Source organism: Pygocentrus nattereri, chromosome 12 (genome assembly GCF_015220715.1).
Source record: "Pygocentrus nattereri isolate fPygNat1 chromosome 12, fPygNat1.pri, whole genome shotgun sequence".
Lineage (NCBI taxonomy): Eukaryota > Metazoa > Chordata > Actinopteri > Characiformes > Serrasalmidae > Pygocentrus > Pygocentrus nattereri.
Window position 1 is genome coordinate 10,200,818 of NC_051222.1, and position 18,719 is coordinate 10,219,536.

The 18,719-nt window shown below is 42.6% G+C and overlaps 2 protein-coding genes across 3 annotated transcripts in view; one reads left to right on the top strand and one right to left on the bottom strand.

The window, feature by feature from the left end:
• The first annotated feature begins 485 nt into the window (after nt 1-485).
• On the top strand, nt 486-7,357 carry plk1 (polo-like kinase 1 (Drosophila)). Its single transcript, XM_017717291.2, has 11 exons — nt 486-1,184; nt 2,105-2,273; nt 2,396-2,540; nt 3,549-3,642; nt 3,734-3,956; nt 4,236-4,296; nt 4,453-4,553; nt 4,669-4,746; nt 5,050-5,204; nt 5,317-5,499; nt 6,764-7,357. Exons 1-11 carry the CDS (start codon nt 837-839, stop codon nt 6,980-6,982), a joined length of 1,776 nt encoding a protein of 591 aa, XP_017572780.1. The 5' UTR covers nt 486-836; the 3' UTR covers nt 6,983-7,357.
• A 73-nt stretch (nt 7,358-7,430) lies between these two features.
• Nucleotides 7,431-18,719, bottom strand: part of ern2 (endoplasmic reticulum to nucleus signaling 2) — a 30,655-nt gene continuing 19,366 nt past the window's right edge. Inside the window, exons 13-22 of one of the 2 annotated variants that reach the window (XM_017717290.2) lie at nt 18,046-18,271; nt 15,969-16,056; nt 15,510-15,699; nt 14,873-14,972; nt 14,421-14,620; nt 13,726-13,873; nt 13,422-13,549; nt 13,032-13,155; nt 11,208-11,275; nt 7,431-11,044 (exon numbers count right to left, since the gene is read on the bottom strand). In XM_017717290.2, coding sequence (XP_017572779.1) covers nt 10,874-11,044; nt 11,208-11,275; nt 13,032-13,155; nt 13,422-13,549; nt 13,726-13,873; nt 14,421-14,620; nt 14,873-14,972; nt 15,510-15,699; nt 15,969-16,056; nt 18,046-18,271 — 1,443 coding nt within the window. In that variant the 3' untranslated portion in view covers nt 7,431-10,873. Of the gene's footprint in view, nt 11,045-11,207; nt 11,276-13,031; nt 13,156-13,421; nt 13,550-13,725; nt 13,874-14,420; nt 14,621-14,872; nt 14,973-15,509; nt 15,700-15,968; nt 16,057-18,045; nt 18,275-18,719 lie in introns of both variants that reach the window. The other variant, XM_017717289.2, reaches the window with a different exon arrangement.

An 18,719-nucleotide genomic window follows, 5' to 3' on the forward strand; every position in this document is an offset into this window, starting at 1 on the left:
GAAAACAATAACATTAACCTCATGAGCTGATCAGTTATAAATGCATAAGTAAGCATAACAATTGTGAATGTATTTCATTATAAATGTTTTCAAAATGAGGAAAACTCCAATGCATATAGTTCAGCAGAACTTTTTTTTTACTTTTGCTTCAAACATACAGACTTTTATTGAACATAATCAAATGAAATGACAATATATACATTCACACATACATAACAAAGTGAAATAAAATGTATATATGTATATACATATATATGTATATATATATGTATATATATATAATAATTCATTATTCTCGAAGGACTTTTATAAAGCATTTTAAAGCTGCACAGCTCCCATGATCCTTCGGTGCTGTCGCCTGGATTTCAAATCGCGAGAGCCAATCAGAGGCGGCGCACAGCGAGAACCAATCAGAGGCGGCGCTCCGTCAGGAGCCAATCAGAAGCGGCGGTAACGAATAAGGGCAGAATTTAAAAATGTTGTGCTGAAGCGCTGCTGTGAGACGCGGAGCAGCAGCGGGCAGCGGCGGCGGGTCTGCGGACGTATTTCAGCCGCGGTTTAGCTCGGTTATTTCATATAGTCAGTAAAAGTGACGGGAAGCGTCCTGCTTAAGATGTTCCGTATCTGTTTGTGATAAAACGTTTTAAGAAGACGCTTTTTCGGGCGGAGTTTTTGTTCGAATTCATCGCCCGTTGGTTCGCAGTCAGAACGGAGCTGAACGCTGTGGCTTGGTCTCTGGCTGCTAACGTTAACTTACAAGCGCGGTTGGACGGAAAAGACTGTTTTGTCGCGTTTAGCTTAGATTTGTGGATTTCTGTCTCGGTAACGGCATCAAAATGAGCGCTGCGACGGCGAAGGTTCAGGTCGACCCGAAGTCAGCGCCCCTCAAAGAGATCCCCGACATCCTGGTGGATCCGCGGAGCATGAAGCGCTACATGAGGGGCCGCTTCCTCGGGAAAGGCGGCTTCGCCAAGTGCTACGAGATCACAGACATGGACACGAAGGAGGTTTTCGCCGGGAAAGTGGTGCCCAAATCGCTGCTGATGAAGCCCCACCAGAAGGAGAAGATGAGCACGGAGATCGCCATCCACAAAAGCCTCGACAACCCGCACGTCGTGGGATTTCACGGCTTCTTCGAGGACGACGACTTCGTCTTCGTGGTGCTGGAGATCTGCCGGAGACGGGTAGGAGGGTTGTGTTGAACCTTAAGTTGGCTCAGTTAAACCTGTGCAAGCTCTCATAACGCTTACTCAGCTAGGCTTAACCCGCTGAACGAGGCTGAAGTCAGAATTTTTTCCGTTCCACCTTAAATGGTGCAGAAGTTCTATTTAGCCACAGTTGTCAGAATGGAGCTGCTGCACCATTTAAGGTGGAACGGGAAAATTCGAGCAGGGCTCAGACCAACGGTCGGAATTCCTCAGTCAGCGTTAGCCGACGTTAGCCGGCTTCGGTAGCTAGCTAGGTTAACGGCTTGTTCTGAAACATTTGGCGTTATGTTTGCTCGAATATGTCTTTTGTAAAATTACCCAGTATCTCTTAGACGGTAAATGAAGGTAGTTTTAGTGAAATTTAAAGAAACTCTGCTTATCGACCTCCTCCGCTCTCGCTTCTGCGAGCGGTGTGGATTTTAAATGTGAGGATGTGACGTCAAACGTCATTTTTAGCAGTTTTTTTATCATTTTTTTTTTTTTCTTTTCTGTAAAATAAACTTTAAAAAGCCTTTTCAAATATAGATGTCAATATCAGTGTTTAATTTATCCTGCGCTTTTTTTTTAGCTTCAAATTAAAGGGGAGTTCCACCGACTTTTCAGAATTTCTGCTTAGTCCAGTCTTTAAGATGCAAGTCATTCAGTGGTTTGATGTGAAGTTCTCTAGAGAAACTTACTGTAGAATAATGTCTAGGATTAAGGTTAGTTACCATGCTTTCAGGAGGGGGGGGGGTCTGGGGCATTACACACTTCAGATGTCTGGCTCCCATCACCCACCATCATCACTGTGAACCGTTCTCCAAGTTTCTTAAGACTGCCATATTTCACATCAACATCTGAAGGACGTTCTTAGGTGTTGGGGTGCTTGACGCACTGCTCTTTCGGTCCTCTTTCAGTCTCTTCTAGAGCTGCACAAGCGCAGGAAGGCTGTGACTGAGCCTGAAGCGAGGTACTTCATGCGCCAGACCATCCAGGGAGTCCACTACCTGCACAATAACAGGGTCATTCACCGAGACCTCAAACTCGGCAACCTGTTCCTTAATGATGACATGGAAGTGAAGATTGGTAAGCAGGCGACTTTTATTAAGATTTTGACACACAAATAAAGTTCTATGTACATGTGATGCACATTGCCCTCTCTCTAAGCATTTTTTTTTTTGTCCCTCACGTTTCTCGAAACCCTTCAGGTGACTTTGGCTTGGCTACTAAGATTGAGTTTGATGGTGAGAGGAAGAAGACCCTATGTGGAACGCCGAACTACATCGCCCCCGAGGTGCTGTGTAAAAAAGGGCACAGTTTTGAGGTGGATGTCTGGTCACTGGGTTGTATTTTGTAAGTCCATTTCAGAATTTCTTGTTTTTCCGCCCTGGATTTTTCGTTTACTCACATGTATACTGTTTTAAATTGCGTATCGAATATAATTGGAACAGCAGATGCTAATAAGATTCTGTGTGACCACCAGTCACCACATTGTGTGGCCCTGCAGCTACCATGTACATATTGTTCTTTATTGATGTCAAATACAATTTGGTGAGGAAAAATCTGCATTTTCTCCTCGTTCTCAAACATAGTTAAGCAGCCAAGACATGAATGGTGTGTTTGCTTCTTTAGTTTTGCCCTGGAGCTATGCAGCTGATCAGTAACACAGATGTGAGCCACCACCACTTAATATCATTCGAATGGTAGTCCTAAATTGTGAACATCTCTTGACCAAAATGTTGCATACCCAAGTCATCTTTGGTGAAATTTGTCCTACAGTATCCTGGATGTACTGCACCATGAATGGCTTTCATAGATTTTAGACCAATATCTTCTCAATTTTCATAAATGAGAACTAATTTTCAGTGATGTAGCTTTCAAAGTATTAACCACTTCATATTTGAGGTTCCCATCACTAAAACTCTAAACAGCTCTGACCTGGTCTGTTTCTCTGGAACTAAGATTTTCACAATAAAACCACTGAATAGCTTTGTTTCCATCTTAACATCCAAATTATGCAGAACTTCTGAAACTCAGTGGAGTTTGTCTAATGGGGCTCTGCTTTGTCCATTTTAGTTACCAGTATGTCATTTAGGGTCAGAATCCACAAGTATACGAGGATGCTTGACAACTTGGTGTTTTGCACAATACTAGTCGGTCACTTAAGCTTCCATACATACTAATTAGGTCCCTTAGCTCCACTGGAAAAACTAAAACGCAGTCTTTGGTGGGCAAACATGTCTTGGGTGATCAACTACTTGTGGTTTAGTGTACAAGAAAAGTAGAAGTAAGAAGTTAATATTTATTTTTCCCTCCAAACTGCCATTTTTAGGACTACTCACTGTTCTCTTCATCTGTTAGGTACACGCTGCTGGTTGGTAAACCCCCGTTTGAGACATCTTGCCTTAAGGAGACCTACGTCCGCATCAAAAAGAACGAGTACACTATTCCTAGGGTTAGTAACAGTTCTAGTAATCCAGAACTACGTTGCTTAGCCCAAGCTTCCGCCTTTCTTTCTTACACTTGCTCTTTCTTTCTCTCTGTAGCACATTAATCCCGTGGCTGGTTCACTGATTCGCCGCATGCTCCATGCAGACCCCACTCTCCGACCCTCTGTAGCTGACCTGCTTACAGATGAGTTTTTCACCTCAGGCTACGTCCCCCTCAGGCTCCCCACCTCTTGCCTTACTGTGCCTCCAAGGTTCTCCATCGCCCCCTCCAGCCTAGAGTCTGGGCTGCACCGCAGACCTCTCACTGCAATAAATAAAGGTATGGTGTGCATTACTCCAGTGAGCTCTAGTACAGACACACTGACTGATGGTTATTAAGGTTTCATGGTTTTATAGGCATAGGCAAGAATCCCATAGATGATGGTACTTGTGAGTTGAACAGACAGGCTTTATATTCTTGTTTGAGCGTTCAACAGTGTTTATTCATCCAAGCAGGTTCTTTCATATTCGAGTATGCGACTTGAATTGAACACATTTGATCATTTGAATAGTAATCCGATTGAGTTTTAGCTCATTGAAATCGATTTTCTCTAAACAGATAGCCCAATTGAGAAGATGGGGAAAGTGGAGCCACAACAAAAGGAAGAGTTTCAAGAAAGGTCAGTCCCTTTTGTCTCTTCACCCCACCAGCTTGACGGTTATACAGTTATAAGATGAAAGTTGTGACTGTTCAGTTTTCCTGTGGCTTCATAAGCCGCTGCGTACGATGATCCAGTCATACATTATGGCTAACGATGCTGAACTCCTACATGCAGGGATGGATCTGAACAGCCTGACTGCCACTTGAATGACATGTTGCAGCAGCTGAGCAGTGTCATTGCGGCCAAACCGTCAGAGAGAGATTTCATAAGACAAGGTACGAGGGGATGAACCGTTTGTTATACAGCAGCAACACTTTGTCCTTAAATCAGTTGTCTTAATATTTATCCACTGAAGTATGAGTTGGTCATCCGCTCTTGCTGTTCTAACAGAGGAAGCTGAGGACCCAGCCTGTATCCCCATCTTCTGGATCAGTAAATGGGTTGACTACTCTGACAAATATGGCCTTGGTAAGAACTCATATGCCACGCTTGCACTCCTGCTGTGAAATTATCAGAGTTTGAAAGTCACCAGACAAACTTGGCTGGCTTGCTTGAGTTGACTGCTGGCTAACTTAACAACTACAAACTATCCAATCCAGCTTTCGATTAGCTGCATACCATAATGCGTCAGGAAAATTAATGTAGTCACACCTTAGTATCGCAAAAATTTGGACCTTCAGTGCTGCTTCAGTGCAGCCATTTATCACAAAGCTAGCGTGTCTATATCATAACCTTGCTTTATTTTAAATGGCTCATTCTGTCCCTCTCTAGGGTATCAGCTGTGTGACAATAGCGTTGGGGTTCTGTTCAACGACTCCACCCGTCTGATCATGTACGAGGACGGAGACAGCCTACAGTACATTGACCGCAATGCAGCGGAATCCTACCTCAGCGTGCGCTCCTACCCTGCTTCACTCTCCAAAAAGGTGCGCTTGCTAATTGAGTTTGAGTTGGGCAAATTCTTGCTAAGCACTTTATCGGGCAGTACGGTTTCCTCGTTCTGATGTGATTTGCTTCTTTTCTCCTTTTATCCTGTAGATCACTCTGCTGAAGTATTTCAGGAACTACATGAGCGAGCATTTGTTGAAGGCGGGAGCGAATATAACCCCACGCGATGGTGACGAGCTGACCCGTCTGCCCTACCTAAGACACTGGTTCCGCACAAAGAGCGCCATCGTGCTCCATCTGAGCAACGGCACTGTACAGATCAACTTCTTCCAGGTTAGTGTTATTGCCACACCTTTTGGTCCTGATAATTGTACATGTGTAATCGATCGTACCATGTCACATCTCCAAAGTGGTAGCATAGACAGGTCAGGAAAAATGACGGTCATGCCTGAATACTGCTCAAATATGTACCATCACTGTGCTATGTGAGGTACCAGCCCTTTGGAGGTTGGCTCAGCTGCAGCTGTTGTGCCATTGGTTGGTGATGCAAATTCACATGTTGGCACAGATCACTGGCAATTTCCACTAAAATGTCCCTTTGCTTGTGAAACAAGTGCCAAAGTCTGACACCTGTTTAATAAAGGTGAGTAATGGACTGCCTTAAAATAGTGCTGTGATTAGGGATGCACCAGTATAAGAATTCAGAGCTGGTGCTGACATGCAATTTTTTCACATGTCTGATGCCATTACAAACATTTCTAATGTAGAAAATAAGCCTAGATTCACCAGGATTAGATCAATGTAACATGTAGGGTTACAACTGCACTAAAATGAAGATACTTGAGCATAAAGTCAACTAAATGTTCTGCTCTTCTGGACACTACACTGCGTAGTTGATCAAATCAGTTTGAACATCTATAGTATTTATTTATTTCGGTGTTCTATAGAAGTTTACTGACCTGCAACCAGTTTATGTACCACACTAAATTGCTGCAAAACTTTTCTGTCCAAGACTCGGGCAGGTTGGTTTTAAATGAAGAGGTGGGGTAATGTAGTTTTATTTCTGTCTGACTGCACCATAAGTCATTTTTGCCATCTGTGCACTTGCACATAATCACAGCACCTACTATAAAATGAGCCAGAGAAATCGTCTTGGGCAACATATGCCGTGGAAAAGTAGTTTCCTACGTATGGAAGCCTTTACTTGTGTTCTGTGTGGCTTAAACCAGTGTCAGTCAATACGTACTGTTCTACCTGAAGAATGCAAAATATTGAAACATTGAAAAGTTGAATTTTCTGCACTGATGTTAACGTGGCTGTGAATTCCCAAGCTTGTTTGTTTCTGGAATGAAGGTGGTGCATTTTAAATCTCTTGTACTCTCATCCTGTGTGAATTGGTCATACACTTCTGGCATTCTCTGGTAAAACTACATTACCCCACCACCCAAATGTAAAACTAATCCAGTCTGAATGGTGCTTTTGTCCAAAGTTTGGCTTAAGTATCACTGATTCTGCTTTGGGCCTGTTGCCTACTTTGGACCGTTCCCATCTGCCTTGGTCACTTTCTTATCCACCTTTTTTTGTTTGTGCATTCCAGGACCACACAAAGCTGATCCTGTGCCCCCTGATGGGTGCCGTGACGTACATCAACGAGAGGCGAGAGTTCTGCACCTACAAAATGAGCCTGATTGAGGAGTACGGCTGCTGCAAGGAGTTGGCTAGTCGTATGCGCTACGCCCGGAGCATGGTGGAGAAGTTGATGGCTTGCAAAAACACAGTCGCAGCGCCCACCATGGCCGCCACCTCTGCTCGCTAGGCCGTCACAACCGGGGCTCTCGGGGTAGCCAACACGATCGCATGATGGCAGATAGATGGCTAGACAGACACGGCCATGGACTCGCTTGTGTCAGAGGGCTGTTTAATGCTCGGGCGGCCAAACCCTGTACGCGTCACGGGGTCCGCACTCTTTCTCGTCCTTCTGTCTTGTTTACTACTCGTTCTTCCTTTCTCTCACGGGCGGGAAAGCTTAATGTGACCATGCTCCTTGTCTGCTGCATCATGTATATTGCTTTTTCTATGTTTATTTTTACCTGTCTTTTTAGATGTTGCCTTGTTGTCTATCCTCTGTATAAAAGCTTGACAAACACCAGGTTAATAAGATTTTATTAAACTAATGGATGATCCAAATTAATAAAGGTCTTGTTGAAATGCAGTTCTTTTCACACCAGATTTAAAATAATAAAAAAGTCACTTGGGGAGAAACCTTTTTAGAAACATGTTCTCTTTGCACAAGAAACTTTTATTTATTTATTTATTGGTTGGTTGGTTGGAATTTACCAGATCACATCTTAGGAGTGCAACCAATGGGTAGTTATAACAAACGTTTTTCTGAATATTCTGTATGACACTAGTGGGTGTGGGTTCAAAATATAAGGGCACTGCAAAGTCTTGGGTGTGTACCGGTCACATTTCAGGCAGTTCTTCTAGAAGATTCTTTTCCCAGTCACTCAGTCTAAAATTGCATTCCTTAGGTAATTTAAAACGGAAGGAATGTGCTGCATATGCCGATTTAGGATCAGCTTCTGTCTTTTTCTTTTAGAAGGCCAGTTGAGAGTAGAGCTAATCACAAACTAGCATATTTTATCTCTTCGACACACCTCTGAATAATATCAATCCTCGAAGGCCTTTGAGTTTTGGATAGAATTGATCTATATGAAAGCTGTATGCAGTCTTGAGGCCCATAGTGCAATTATGTAATATAGCTTCATACAGCGATTCAATTAGCAGTATCAAAATGGTGAGCAGTCTGAAAAGATGAAAGCGGGTGGTTCCATTAGCGCTGTGTTACACCGTGGTACTGCTACAGTGTACAAAAGCCATGGATGTCCCTTAAACTGAGCGCCCTTCATCAACCAACAGTGATTCTGTATACCAGCGTAACACTATTTTCTTGCAATATGTCATCCAACCCTCCAAAATGCCCAGGAATGGGCCTCATTCACCCCCATTCTTGAGAAGAAATGTCTTAAAACCCATTAACAGGTGTTAAGATTCTGATATTGGTGAATATTTGTTAATCTGGGATTTGTTCTTGGGTAAGCGCACACACTCAAACAGCATAAAGGTGTCAACAGTTCTGTGGTTTAAGAACATGTCATTTTATGAATCTGACATGTTCCTAGGACCTTTCTCAAGAACACATTTAAGAAAAAACCTAAGAGAGTGAATGAGGCCCATTGTTCTTGAAGTGAATCACAGATTTAGTCTGAACAAACACAAAAGCCATATGATTCTATTTGATCTGTTGCTTCTGTGTATCTTTAGCTGTATGTTGATCTAAAGGGGTGTTTTACTCAGTAGTCTGCTGAAATTACACAGGCGGTGTGAAATGTCCAAACCACAACTAGACCAATTTAACAAACAGGCTAACTGTAGTCCCACTTGGGATTACTGGTGTTTAAGTGGAACAGATGGCCCTTGTTAAGATTTTCCTTTCAAATCTCCAGTGACCTTTAGAGATAAGCCAAGCCCTCCCAATCTTTAGTCGGGCTAAAGTAGACTGGACTCTCATTGATTCTTCAGGAAAAATCATGACACTCCTCCTGTAACGTGTATCCATTGGTTGACCTGCTCTTTCTTTGGCTGGTATAAAATGACACATTTGGATTTGTAGTATAAAAGTTGGGATCATCACCAAACGGATAGAAGCCTCTGCTTTGTATCGTCTTAATAATTTGAACTAAAGAATTGTGAAACCCTGTCCATCATCCCATTAAATGCACTTAAAGGAATACAGCATTTCATCAGCCTAAGCTTTTACTGCTTCTGTACTATACAGTGAATTACCATAGACCATCATTTCAGTGCTTCCTATTCAGAAAAAAACACTGATTTACAGTAGAAGCCATAATCTTCTTGGCTTCTGAACAGAAAATGGACACAAGATTATATATAACGACTATAAGATATTTGACCTGTATCCAAACTAAACTGGAATGAACCAGAATAAAACGGCAACCAAGATGAGCTGTAAGATGCTCTACAGACTGGCTGGAATAAAACAACACTTAGGTAAACGCAGGATGATTAAAAAAGATTCATCTGATTTCAAAGCGCCATATTTTTACAACTGTGAGGCGCCGAGGAACCAATCACAATCCAATTGAAGGAGGGGGTCATAGAGTTTCTGACTGGAAGATGGCTCCCTTTAGTATGTGAGGAGGAAGCGTTCTGCGTTCTCCACTTCAATAAGAGTGAATCCGTCGTAACGGTGCAGCGTGATTTTCGTGGGCAGTGAACCTCCAACAGCTCAGAGTGTTCGTCGTTGGCTCCAGAGCACTGGATGATCTCTGAAATCGCACAGCGACCCGGTATGCTCAATCCAGTATGGGATGGATTAGACTACGCTGTTGATGATGTCCGTACAGCTGAGGAGGTTCATGCTGAGCACTTGTAAAAATGACATAATAAACTTTATGCTCATTTAAACCATTTACAGTTCACTGCATTGATCTGTAATGATTTACAAGGGAAATAAATCATTTTGAAATTGGATGAATCTTTTTGAGTCAACCTGTATTGAAAAAAGCTGAACTGAACCTGATATTGTAACACCTTTCTGGCTCCATATAGCAAAAGAGAACTATTTTAGGTGTATTTGCCAACATTAAAGCATGTTTGAGGCTTAACGTACGTTAACGTGAATAACATCGTAGCACATTCCCTCTGATTCCATCGCTTAAATTACAATGGCTTATTTAGTATTTAGTATCCGCCCAACGGCTATGAATGTCAATGCGTTTTGACTCGATGGGTTTTCTGTTCTTTTCTCACTACAAGGAGACACTTCTAATTGATTGCCTATAGTAACTGAGTATGATACAAATGCAGCAGTTAAAGACTAGGCTGAAATATCATATGAAGATAGAAAGTCATATTAAGAATACAACCACTGGCAGTCAAGTTCTTGGTGATGTCATCTCAGACGCTTCTGAGGAACATTAAATGATCATATGTGCTGAAAAAGTATGCCGACTACGCTCTTTTAAAATCAGTGCACGTAGCTTCGGCTGTTACCTAATTAAATATCCAGAGGGAGGCCACCGGCTGCCATTGGGAGGGGCCAGAGGCACAGTGACTTTACACTGCCATGGCAAAAACAGCACCCACGGCCCTCCAAATGTTCCACTTGAACAATAAAAACAGCTGTAAATTCTTTGAGCACACTTTAGAGCCCGTAATGATCTTGGTATTCCATGTTTAAAGTCCTATAAAAATGACCCAGGCCATCATCCAGTACACTCTTAGTTTAGCTAATCTGACCCGAGATCTGCTTCAGAACACTCGAAACGGAAGGCACAAAGAAAGTGGGATCATCATCCTCACAGCCGTTCGCAAGTTTATAATTTAAAAAAAGAAGAGGAAGAAAAAGCAGCTGCCAAAGTCCTCCATCATTGTGTTGGCAAGAAATCTCAGGAGTTCCACAGGAAGGAAGAGGCTTAGCAGTACATTCATTCGATCTGAACCAGTGACGTGCTCATTTGGAGCGAAGAATCACTTAAAAGTGTCTATAAAATGTCGCAGGTCCAGGCTTTTCCCATCATCTTCACTCACTTCAGTGTAAAATAAATGCATTCTTCAGTAAAAGATCATATGCACGTCTGGGGACGTAGGAGGTAGTGCAGAGCGTTTTCGTATGTGGCTTAGTTTAATGGTGGTAGTAGGGGTGGAAGAGTCTCTCTGGGGCACAGATGCTCAGAGCATAGTGTGTGTGCAGCAGTAACCGTGGGAAACGGGAGGTGAAGTACCCCACGAAGCCTTCTGGGACTTCACCGAGTGCTGTCTGAACCTCTGGTGGGAGCTCATGGTAATGATGTTTCTGAAATAGAGACGTCAGCAAGAGAGGGCTTTAATTTGGCTCAAATGAACAAGTCACTAATTCAAACGGTCAAACCAAACAGGAGTCAATGAAACTGCAAACTACCTGAAAAAAAAATTTCATAAGAACAAGTGATTTAATGCGTGCATGTATAAGCACTTGCCTTATTTCTCATAGCTCTGAGCAGGTCTCTGACAGAATTGCCTTTATATGTCCGGAATTTCCTCAGATCTAGTGGTCAGGAATACAGCACACGTTTCAAATGAATGATTTCTAATAATAATGCGGAAGCTACTCTGTTTGTTAGTAGAACATTGTTAGTCTAGAGCTTTGTCATAAAAGCCTTTTGTTATATTGCTTTCACTCCCATGCAATGCACAACACATGTTTCAGAAGAGCCTAAGTGTGGTTGTTCATTTCAAGACTATTTTAAAAGGACCTATTTTTATACTTTAAGGATTGTATAAAGGGCAGTAATTGCTTTTACCCCCTTTCATGTACATATATAAATTCAAAACAGTTTCAAAGTATTTTAAAAAAGCAAGGCTAAAGGGAAATTCCACCACTTTCCCAACATTTCTACATAGTTTAATACAAGGCGATTCACTAGAAAAAGGCCCCAAATATTCTGTAATGACTCTTGCAAGGACGAAGCAATCTGTACTAAACAACGTGTAATGAGCTCCTCAGTATATGGAGCTTCCAGCAAGCCAGGATGCCCCTGCGTTAGAGCGATTAGGTAGGTGCCGGACAGTCATCGCAGCATTTAACCTCTGTTTGCAACTTCCGAGTGCAGACCCCCATACCCCTTCATGTGTCTGGCCGAAAATTGAGATCACTTCCAGCACCGCATGTAATGCAATCAATTACACACACACACATACAACAGCATATTCAGGGCCTCGTTCGAGTGAATCTCGCTGTAGTTAACATGTAAATAAAGGTCAGACTGGTTTGATGTGAAACATGCCATTCTAGAGAACCCAGGTGGTCAGAATTGTCCACAGTAGTGGTGATCTAAAGCTTCTCTAAAAGCTCCTTTACATGAAGTCATTACATGAAATAGTTATGAATATGCTGCCTGATGTCTGAGACAGTAAATAAAATGACTATCTTTGTGCTGTCAACATTGTGACCCCTGGTTTCCTATCACCACCACTAGGTTTGCCACTACGTTTCTCTATAGTGAACCATATCACATCAAATCACTCTAAATGGCTGTGTTTAGTTTAGTTACGCAGGTCAAATATTGGTGGAATTCCCTTTTAAGCTGCACTGTCTTGGCTATACTGATAGCCAGTAAAGCCGCTTTTCCACTGCTGGGTGTGGCTTGACTCAACTCTGCTCGCTTTTGGTACCAGCTACTTCGTTTTCCACTGCACATATAGCGCCGCCTGTAGTTGGCCATCCTAGTGACGCCTCATGAAACTGCCGAGATGTGAACAAGACAAATTTTGTTTAGAAGAGGCTGATGGCAGCAAAATACTGCTGAAAAAAGGGTGAATTTGGGGAAAAACTACGTCAGAGTTCAGACGACGAGGCGATTCTGGTTGCTCCAAAAAATGAGGACTGAAGAGAGTACGCTAACCTGGCAGCTAACGATAGCATACGTACGTAGCAATGCTATCCGACCAATCAGTGGTCTGTAGCGTTTTACGTCACCTTTCGGTATCTGCTCAGCTCGCTTGGAACCTCAACAGAAATGGTACCAAGAAAAGTACCTGGTACCAGATATAAGATTTGCCTACTGGATAACTGAAAAAGGCAAGCACAGAGTCGAGTTGAGCCTTTGCGGAAAAGCGGCTGAAGTGGAGCTTTTTTAGCATTTAGATATTAGATATGTAGCATTTGGGAGGGAGTGTAACGCTTACATTTGGCTTTTTGCTACAGTGTAGACACATGATGTTACCTTTTAGGAGGTATGAGAATTTTAAAGCATTTTTGGTGAAAATCCACTTTAAAACCAAACATGGCAGTTACTACTAACCAGCCTGTAGGGGCGCTGATATGTGCATCCTCCAATTGGTTCTGACCACCGATCTACCGGCTGTCTCTAAGCGCACTACAATAGCACTGTCTGCCGGCTCCTTTTCTATACGATCACTGACATCCTGTAACGTGAAAATATGAACAAATGTAAACACAAATGTAAACACATCATGTTCTGTTGGTTCATTCATAATGGACAGCAATGATGGACAGCAGCTAGTCAGTGACAGGCTGGCACAGGGCAACAAATAGTCTTGTCTACAGATTTATTGTGGTCCTTTTATTATGAAAAATGAATTCATGCCAGATGCTAAAACAAATGTGGGACTGTGTTTCAGTTTCAGTCAAACTGGTACGAATTCTGATCAATGCATCAATGTATACAAACCTGAAAGAACTGCAACTGCTTCTCTGGGCTCCAGAAAAACGGATGTTTTAAAATGGAAGATGTGGACGGGCGGGACTCGGGCTCAGCACTAATCATTTTTTCAATCAAATTTCTCCCGATCACATCCTCTAAAAAACACAGAAACGCAAAAACGCACTCAGGATTCAATAGAAGTTCAAACTCTTCACATTTCCCCAGTACTTTAAACTGGCTGACAAACAGAAAAAGGGGGGGGGGGGAATCTAACCAAGATTCTTCTTGGAAATGATCTGGATATTAAACGCACATGCACACAAACACAGACCGTGTATATCCTCCATAAAGTGCTCCAGGCTATAGGCTCCAGAGAGGATGTTTGCTTGACGCCGCAGCGTGTCCCCGAAGGGGTGCTGGCCTCTGGACACCACGTAATAAAACACACAGCCAGCTGAGAACACATCCACTGCACTTGTCTAGAAGAAGAATAGTGAAAGAAAGACAGGAGGAAACAATGTGTTTGATTATCTGAAAACATGAATTTACAAATAAATTCTTTAAAAATCCTACAATGTCATTTCCTGGATTTGTTTTTCTCATTTTGTCTCTCATAGTTGAAGTGAACCTATGATGAAAATTCCAGACCTCTCTCATCTTTCTGAGTAGGAGAACTTGCACAATCAGTGGCTGACTAAATACTTTTCTGCCCCACTGTAACTAAAAACAAAAGCACCTGTCTTTGTCTGTTTTTATGGATAACAGTGTATCAAACAGCGGCCAAAACAAAAAAAAAAAATTATTTTTAGTAGAAAAGTCTATTTTATTAGATTTAGGCATGGCATTTGCATAATGCTAACCGGTGGATATAAGATAGAAGTTAAAACAAGTTACATTAGCTTTGTAGCTCCATTGCAAGACTAGTGAAGCAAACGTCAGATGCCAAAGATGTCTTAGCTACATTTCTACAGTCTACATTCAGTTTGGATATTTGCCTCAGATGTTTGTGCTTTGATAGGAACATACTGGGTTTCCTTTAGGGGCATTGACAAGCAACTCAGGAGCAATCCAGCCCTCGGTCCCCGGAATCCCAGAGCGCAAGCTGAAACTATGGCGACCGTCTGGAAGCTTTTTGCACAGGCCGAAATCTGAGATCACTGCTCGCACTCGACCGAGCACTCCCGGAAGTGAGAGAAGAATATTCCGTGGCTTTAAATCTCTGTGAACTGAGAGAGAGAGAGAAGAGATAATGGTAAGGACTGAGAAATGGAAAACTGAAAAAAAAAAAAAAGGTTTGTTAGGGAGGTGAAAGCTTATTAACGTATACAAAGTACAGAACAGCCAATTCAATACAAAGCCATCATGAACATCCATCCATCCATTATCTTCCGCTTCTCCGGGGTTCGGGTCGCGGGGGCTATCATGAACATATAATCCTTTAACCTCACCGTATTACTGTTGCTATGGTGAAGACTCACCGATATTAAGGGAGTGCAGGTGATTGAGGCCACACATAGTCTGTTCCAGCAGAGTCACTGGATCCAAGGTGGTATACGGGCAGACTGGGTCCTCAACATACTACAAATGCATACACATGGGATGAATTGCAATGAATTAGTTTTGTTTTATTTAGATTTTATCTACAGCAAACATTGGCTGGCTATTAGCAAATCACTCATTACTGCAGGAAATGACTTTCAACTCTTAGTGTCGCCATAGCACAAAATACAGACCACGCATGCCCCCTATGGGCATCACTGAGAATTGATCTCTGCTGTCTTTTCAAACAGCCTTGTTTTGGATTGTGTCCTTAGTAACTGTACCTAGGGAAATGTATTTGTAATGGCACGTTTATATCAATATTATAATGACATTTTTCTGTGGTGCTGTTACTCCGCTCATTGTCCATACTTTGTTAGCCCCTTTTACCCTGTTCTTCAGTAGTTACATTCAGTAGTTCTACAGAGCAAGTACTATTTGGGCGGTGGATCATTCTCAGCACTGCAGTAACACGTGGTGGTAGCGTGTTAGTGTGTGTTGTGCTGGTGCGAGTGGATCAGACACAGCAGTGCTGCTGGAGTTTTTAAACACTGTGTCTCACCGCCTCACACACACCTGCTGCAGAGTGGCAGCGCAGAGTTCAATGGCAATGTAAGTGAACTGCCGGTCGCGCTCAGTACAGAAGTAGCGGATGACGTTGGGGTGCTCGTCGGATTCCCGCAGCAGCTGCACTTCCCTCTCAGCAAACTCCACACACTCTGGCAGGATCCGCTTCACAGCAACACGCCGCCCATCGAAGTGACCCCTTAATGGCGTAATGAACAACTGATCAGTTTGTAGTTCAAGATGTTTAAAGGAGTGATAGCATGGACATACCTCTTAACTGTTCTTTAATGGTCCTTAAAAATCTGTTAACCCAGAATAGCTCAGCCAGTTTGCACTGTAGTCCATGCAATTACTAAGTAATAAGTCCCAGGTTTTCATTAGCCTGGGATTGTTAGATACACATGACATCACAAGGGCGTTCATTAATTCAACATCACATTTTCTAAAATGTGCGACTGACACACTCACCGAAACACAAACGTCCCTTCTGTCCCATGTCCTAGCACTTCGGCAGGACTGAAGGAGATTTTACCAACTTCTACCACATCAGGCTGAGCTGAATTTAACAGAAAGAGAGAGAGAGCGAGAGTTACTAAAATTTGTGAAACATATACACATTTACTACATTCATTTCAGATGTCATCACAACATTGATACACTACCATTTTTAGAATTACATGCCTAATAATATATATTTGCACAGTGAGATCAGTTGAGTTCATTTGCACCTTCACAAAACCTAGAAAACAACTGATGATACAGGTTATTCCGATGTCAAAATAAACTGAAAATCGTATCATATGCAGTTGGGTTAAAACTGATTGGTTAAAACTGTTCAGAGCTTGTAATGTGTCTTTTTTCAGTGTTTAAACCGTGGAAGTCTGTCTACAACATTAAATTAAATTTCCATGACAAACATTCAGCATAGTGCTGGTCGATATATCATCTGTTCTGGTATACCATGATACTGACATACACTATATTTACAAAAGTACTCGCTCATCTGCTTTCACACACATATTAACTTGAGTGACGTCTCATTCTTAATCCACAGGGTTTAATATGATGTCGGCCCCTTTGCAGCTGTAACAGCTTCAACTCTTCTGTGAAGGCTTTCCACAAGGTTTAGGACTGTGTTTATGGGAATTTTTGACCATTCTTCCAGAAACACATGTGTGAGGTCAGACACTGATGTTGGACGAGAAGGCCTGGCTTGCAGTCTCCAATCTAATTCACCCCAAAGGTGTTCTATCAGGTTGAGGTCAGGACTCGGTGCAGGCCAGTCAAGTTCTTCCAAACCAAACTTTCTCATCCGTGTCTTTATGGACGTTGCTTTGTGCACTGATGCGCAGTCATGTTGGAACAGGAAGAGGCCGTCCCCAAACTGTTCCCACAAAGTTGGGAGCATGAAATTGTCCAAAATCTCTTAGTGCTGAAGCTTTAAGAGTTCCTTTCACTGGAACTAAGGAACCGAGCCCATCTCCTGAAAAACAACCCCACACCATAATCCCCCCTCCACCAAACTTTACACTTGGCAGTCAGACAAGTACCGTTCTCTTGGCAATCGCCAAACCTTGACTCGTCCATGGTATTGCCAGATGGAGAAGCGTGATTCATCACTCCAGAGAACTCCACTGCTCCACGCATCCAGTGGCGGCGCTTTACACCACTGCATTCCACGCTTTGCACTGTGCTTGGTGATGTAAGGCTTGGATGCAGCTGTTCGACCATGGAAACTCATTCCATGAAACTCTCTACGCTGTTCTTGAGCTAATCTGAAGGCCACATGAAGTTTGGAGGTGCCTTTTGCGACATAGACTCTTCATTGATTTAATGTGATGAGATGACGGGGGCAGTCATGAGCTGGAGGTTAGGGAACCGGCCCAGTGACCAGAAGGTCACCGGTTCGATCCCCAGAGTCGACGGTACGTGACTGATATGTCCTTGAGCTAGACACCTAACCCCCAACTGCTCCCTGGGTGCTGCTGATAGGGTTGCCCACTGCTCCGGGCAAGTGTGCTAACCAGTTCACTAGTGTGTATGCTGTGTTAAACGGGATGTGTGAAATTTCGCCATTGTGTGACTAATAAGGGTCTCTTAATCTTTAATCTTAATGACAAACATGGTGTAAAGTCCAGGAAATTCCTTAATTTTTCCAGCACTTATTTTCCATGAGTTCTCCAGGCCTGAAAAACCAAATTTCTGTATTCCACGACTTTTTCAGGATTGTCATGACCATACAAGCCCTGGTATTTTTTATAATATCCTCTGATCTTCCAGCACAAGCATCAAGGTTAATTGACTATTGGTAGTCAGAAAAAAACAAACAAAATGGTGTGATTTTATCTGTTACAAATGGATATTAAACACTGTACTATATGAATATTTTTACACTAAGATAGTTCATGCACTTCTGACTAAATCAATTTACGTCCCTTGATACACTGGCTGCGCGAACTTTCCTGTCTTTGCATGTTCTGATTTGCACCAATGTATTTTCCTGCATGAAATTATCTAAACTTCTCAATATGTAAAATTTCCTCACTCTCTGATTGGCTGGGTGTCCTTGGTGGGTTGGAGTCTTTAGTGCTTGACAGAGGCTGACTGTGATTGGATGAGACTGAGCCACTTCGGTCTGAGTGGTTGCTGCTGCTGAGAGTGGATGAGGGGGCCGTGTCCGTTGCTGTGGGAATGAGCTGACTGGTCTGACTGGTCTGATCGGTCACTGGTCTAGAATCCACTGGCTGAACAGATCTCTGGGGCTTTCTGACCTGCTGATGGAAAAGGCCGAAACTTGATTTAGACATTCATATTGAAATATAACTGAAACACCATAAACATACGCCTACTTTCTCATGACCGATAAGCATGGTTACAGAGGCTAACATAGCTGAGCCCACAGCTTAAAGCATGCAATGTCTGTCCAAACCTGACAGGACCAACTATTAATCAATCAGGGTTTGGACAGGTTCACACAGCATTTCTCAAACATTTGTCGGCCTGATGATGGGCTCAAATTTTATGTTTGGTTTGATCTTTAAAGGATTCTCACTTGTATGTATCCCAGCTTTAAAGCAGAATTTAAACTTGAATTTACAGAGCTGATAATAACGATATTAGTTATTAATGATGATGCCTGTTATTGGTGTTTCAAAGCAATTAAACAAGTGTTATCAATAAAAGCCTGACTGGTTTCCTGTGGGTGGTTGGTTCTGGCAA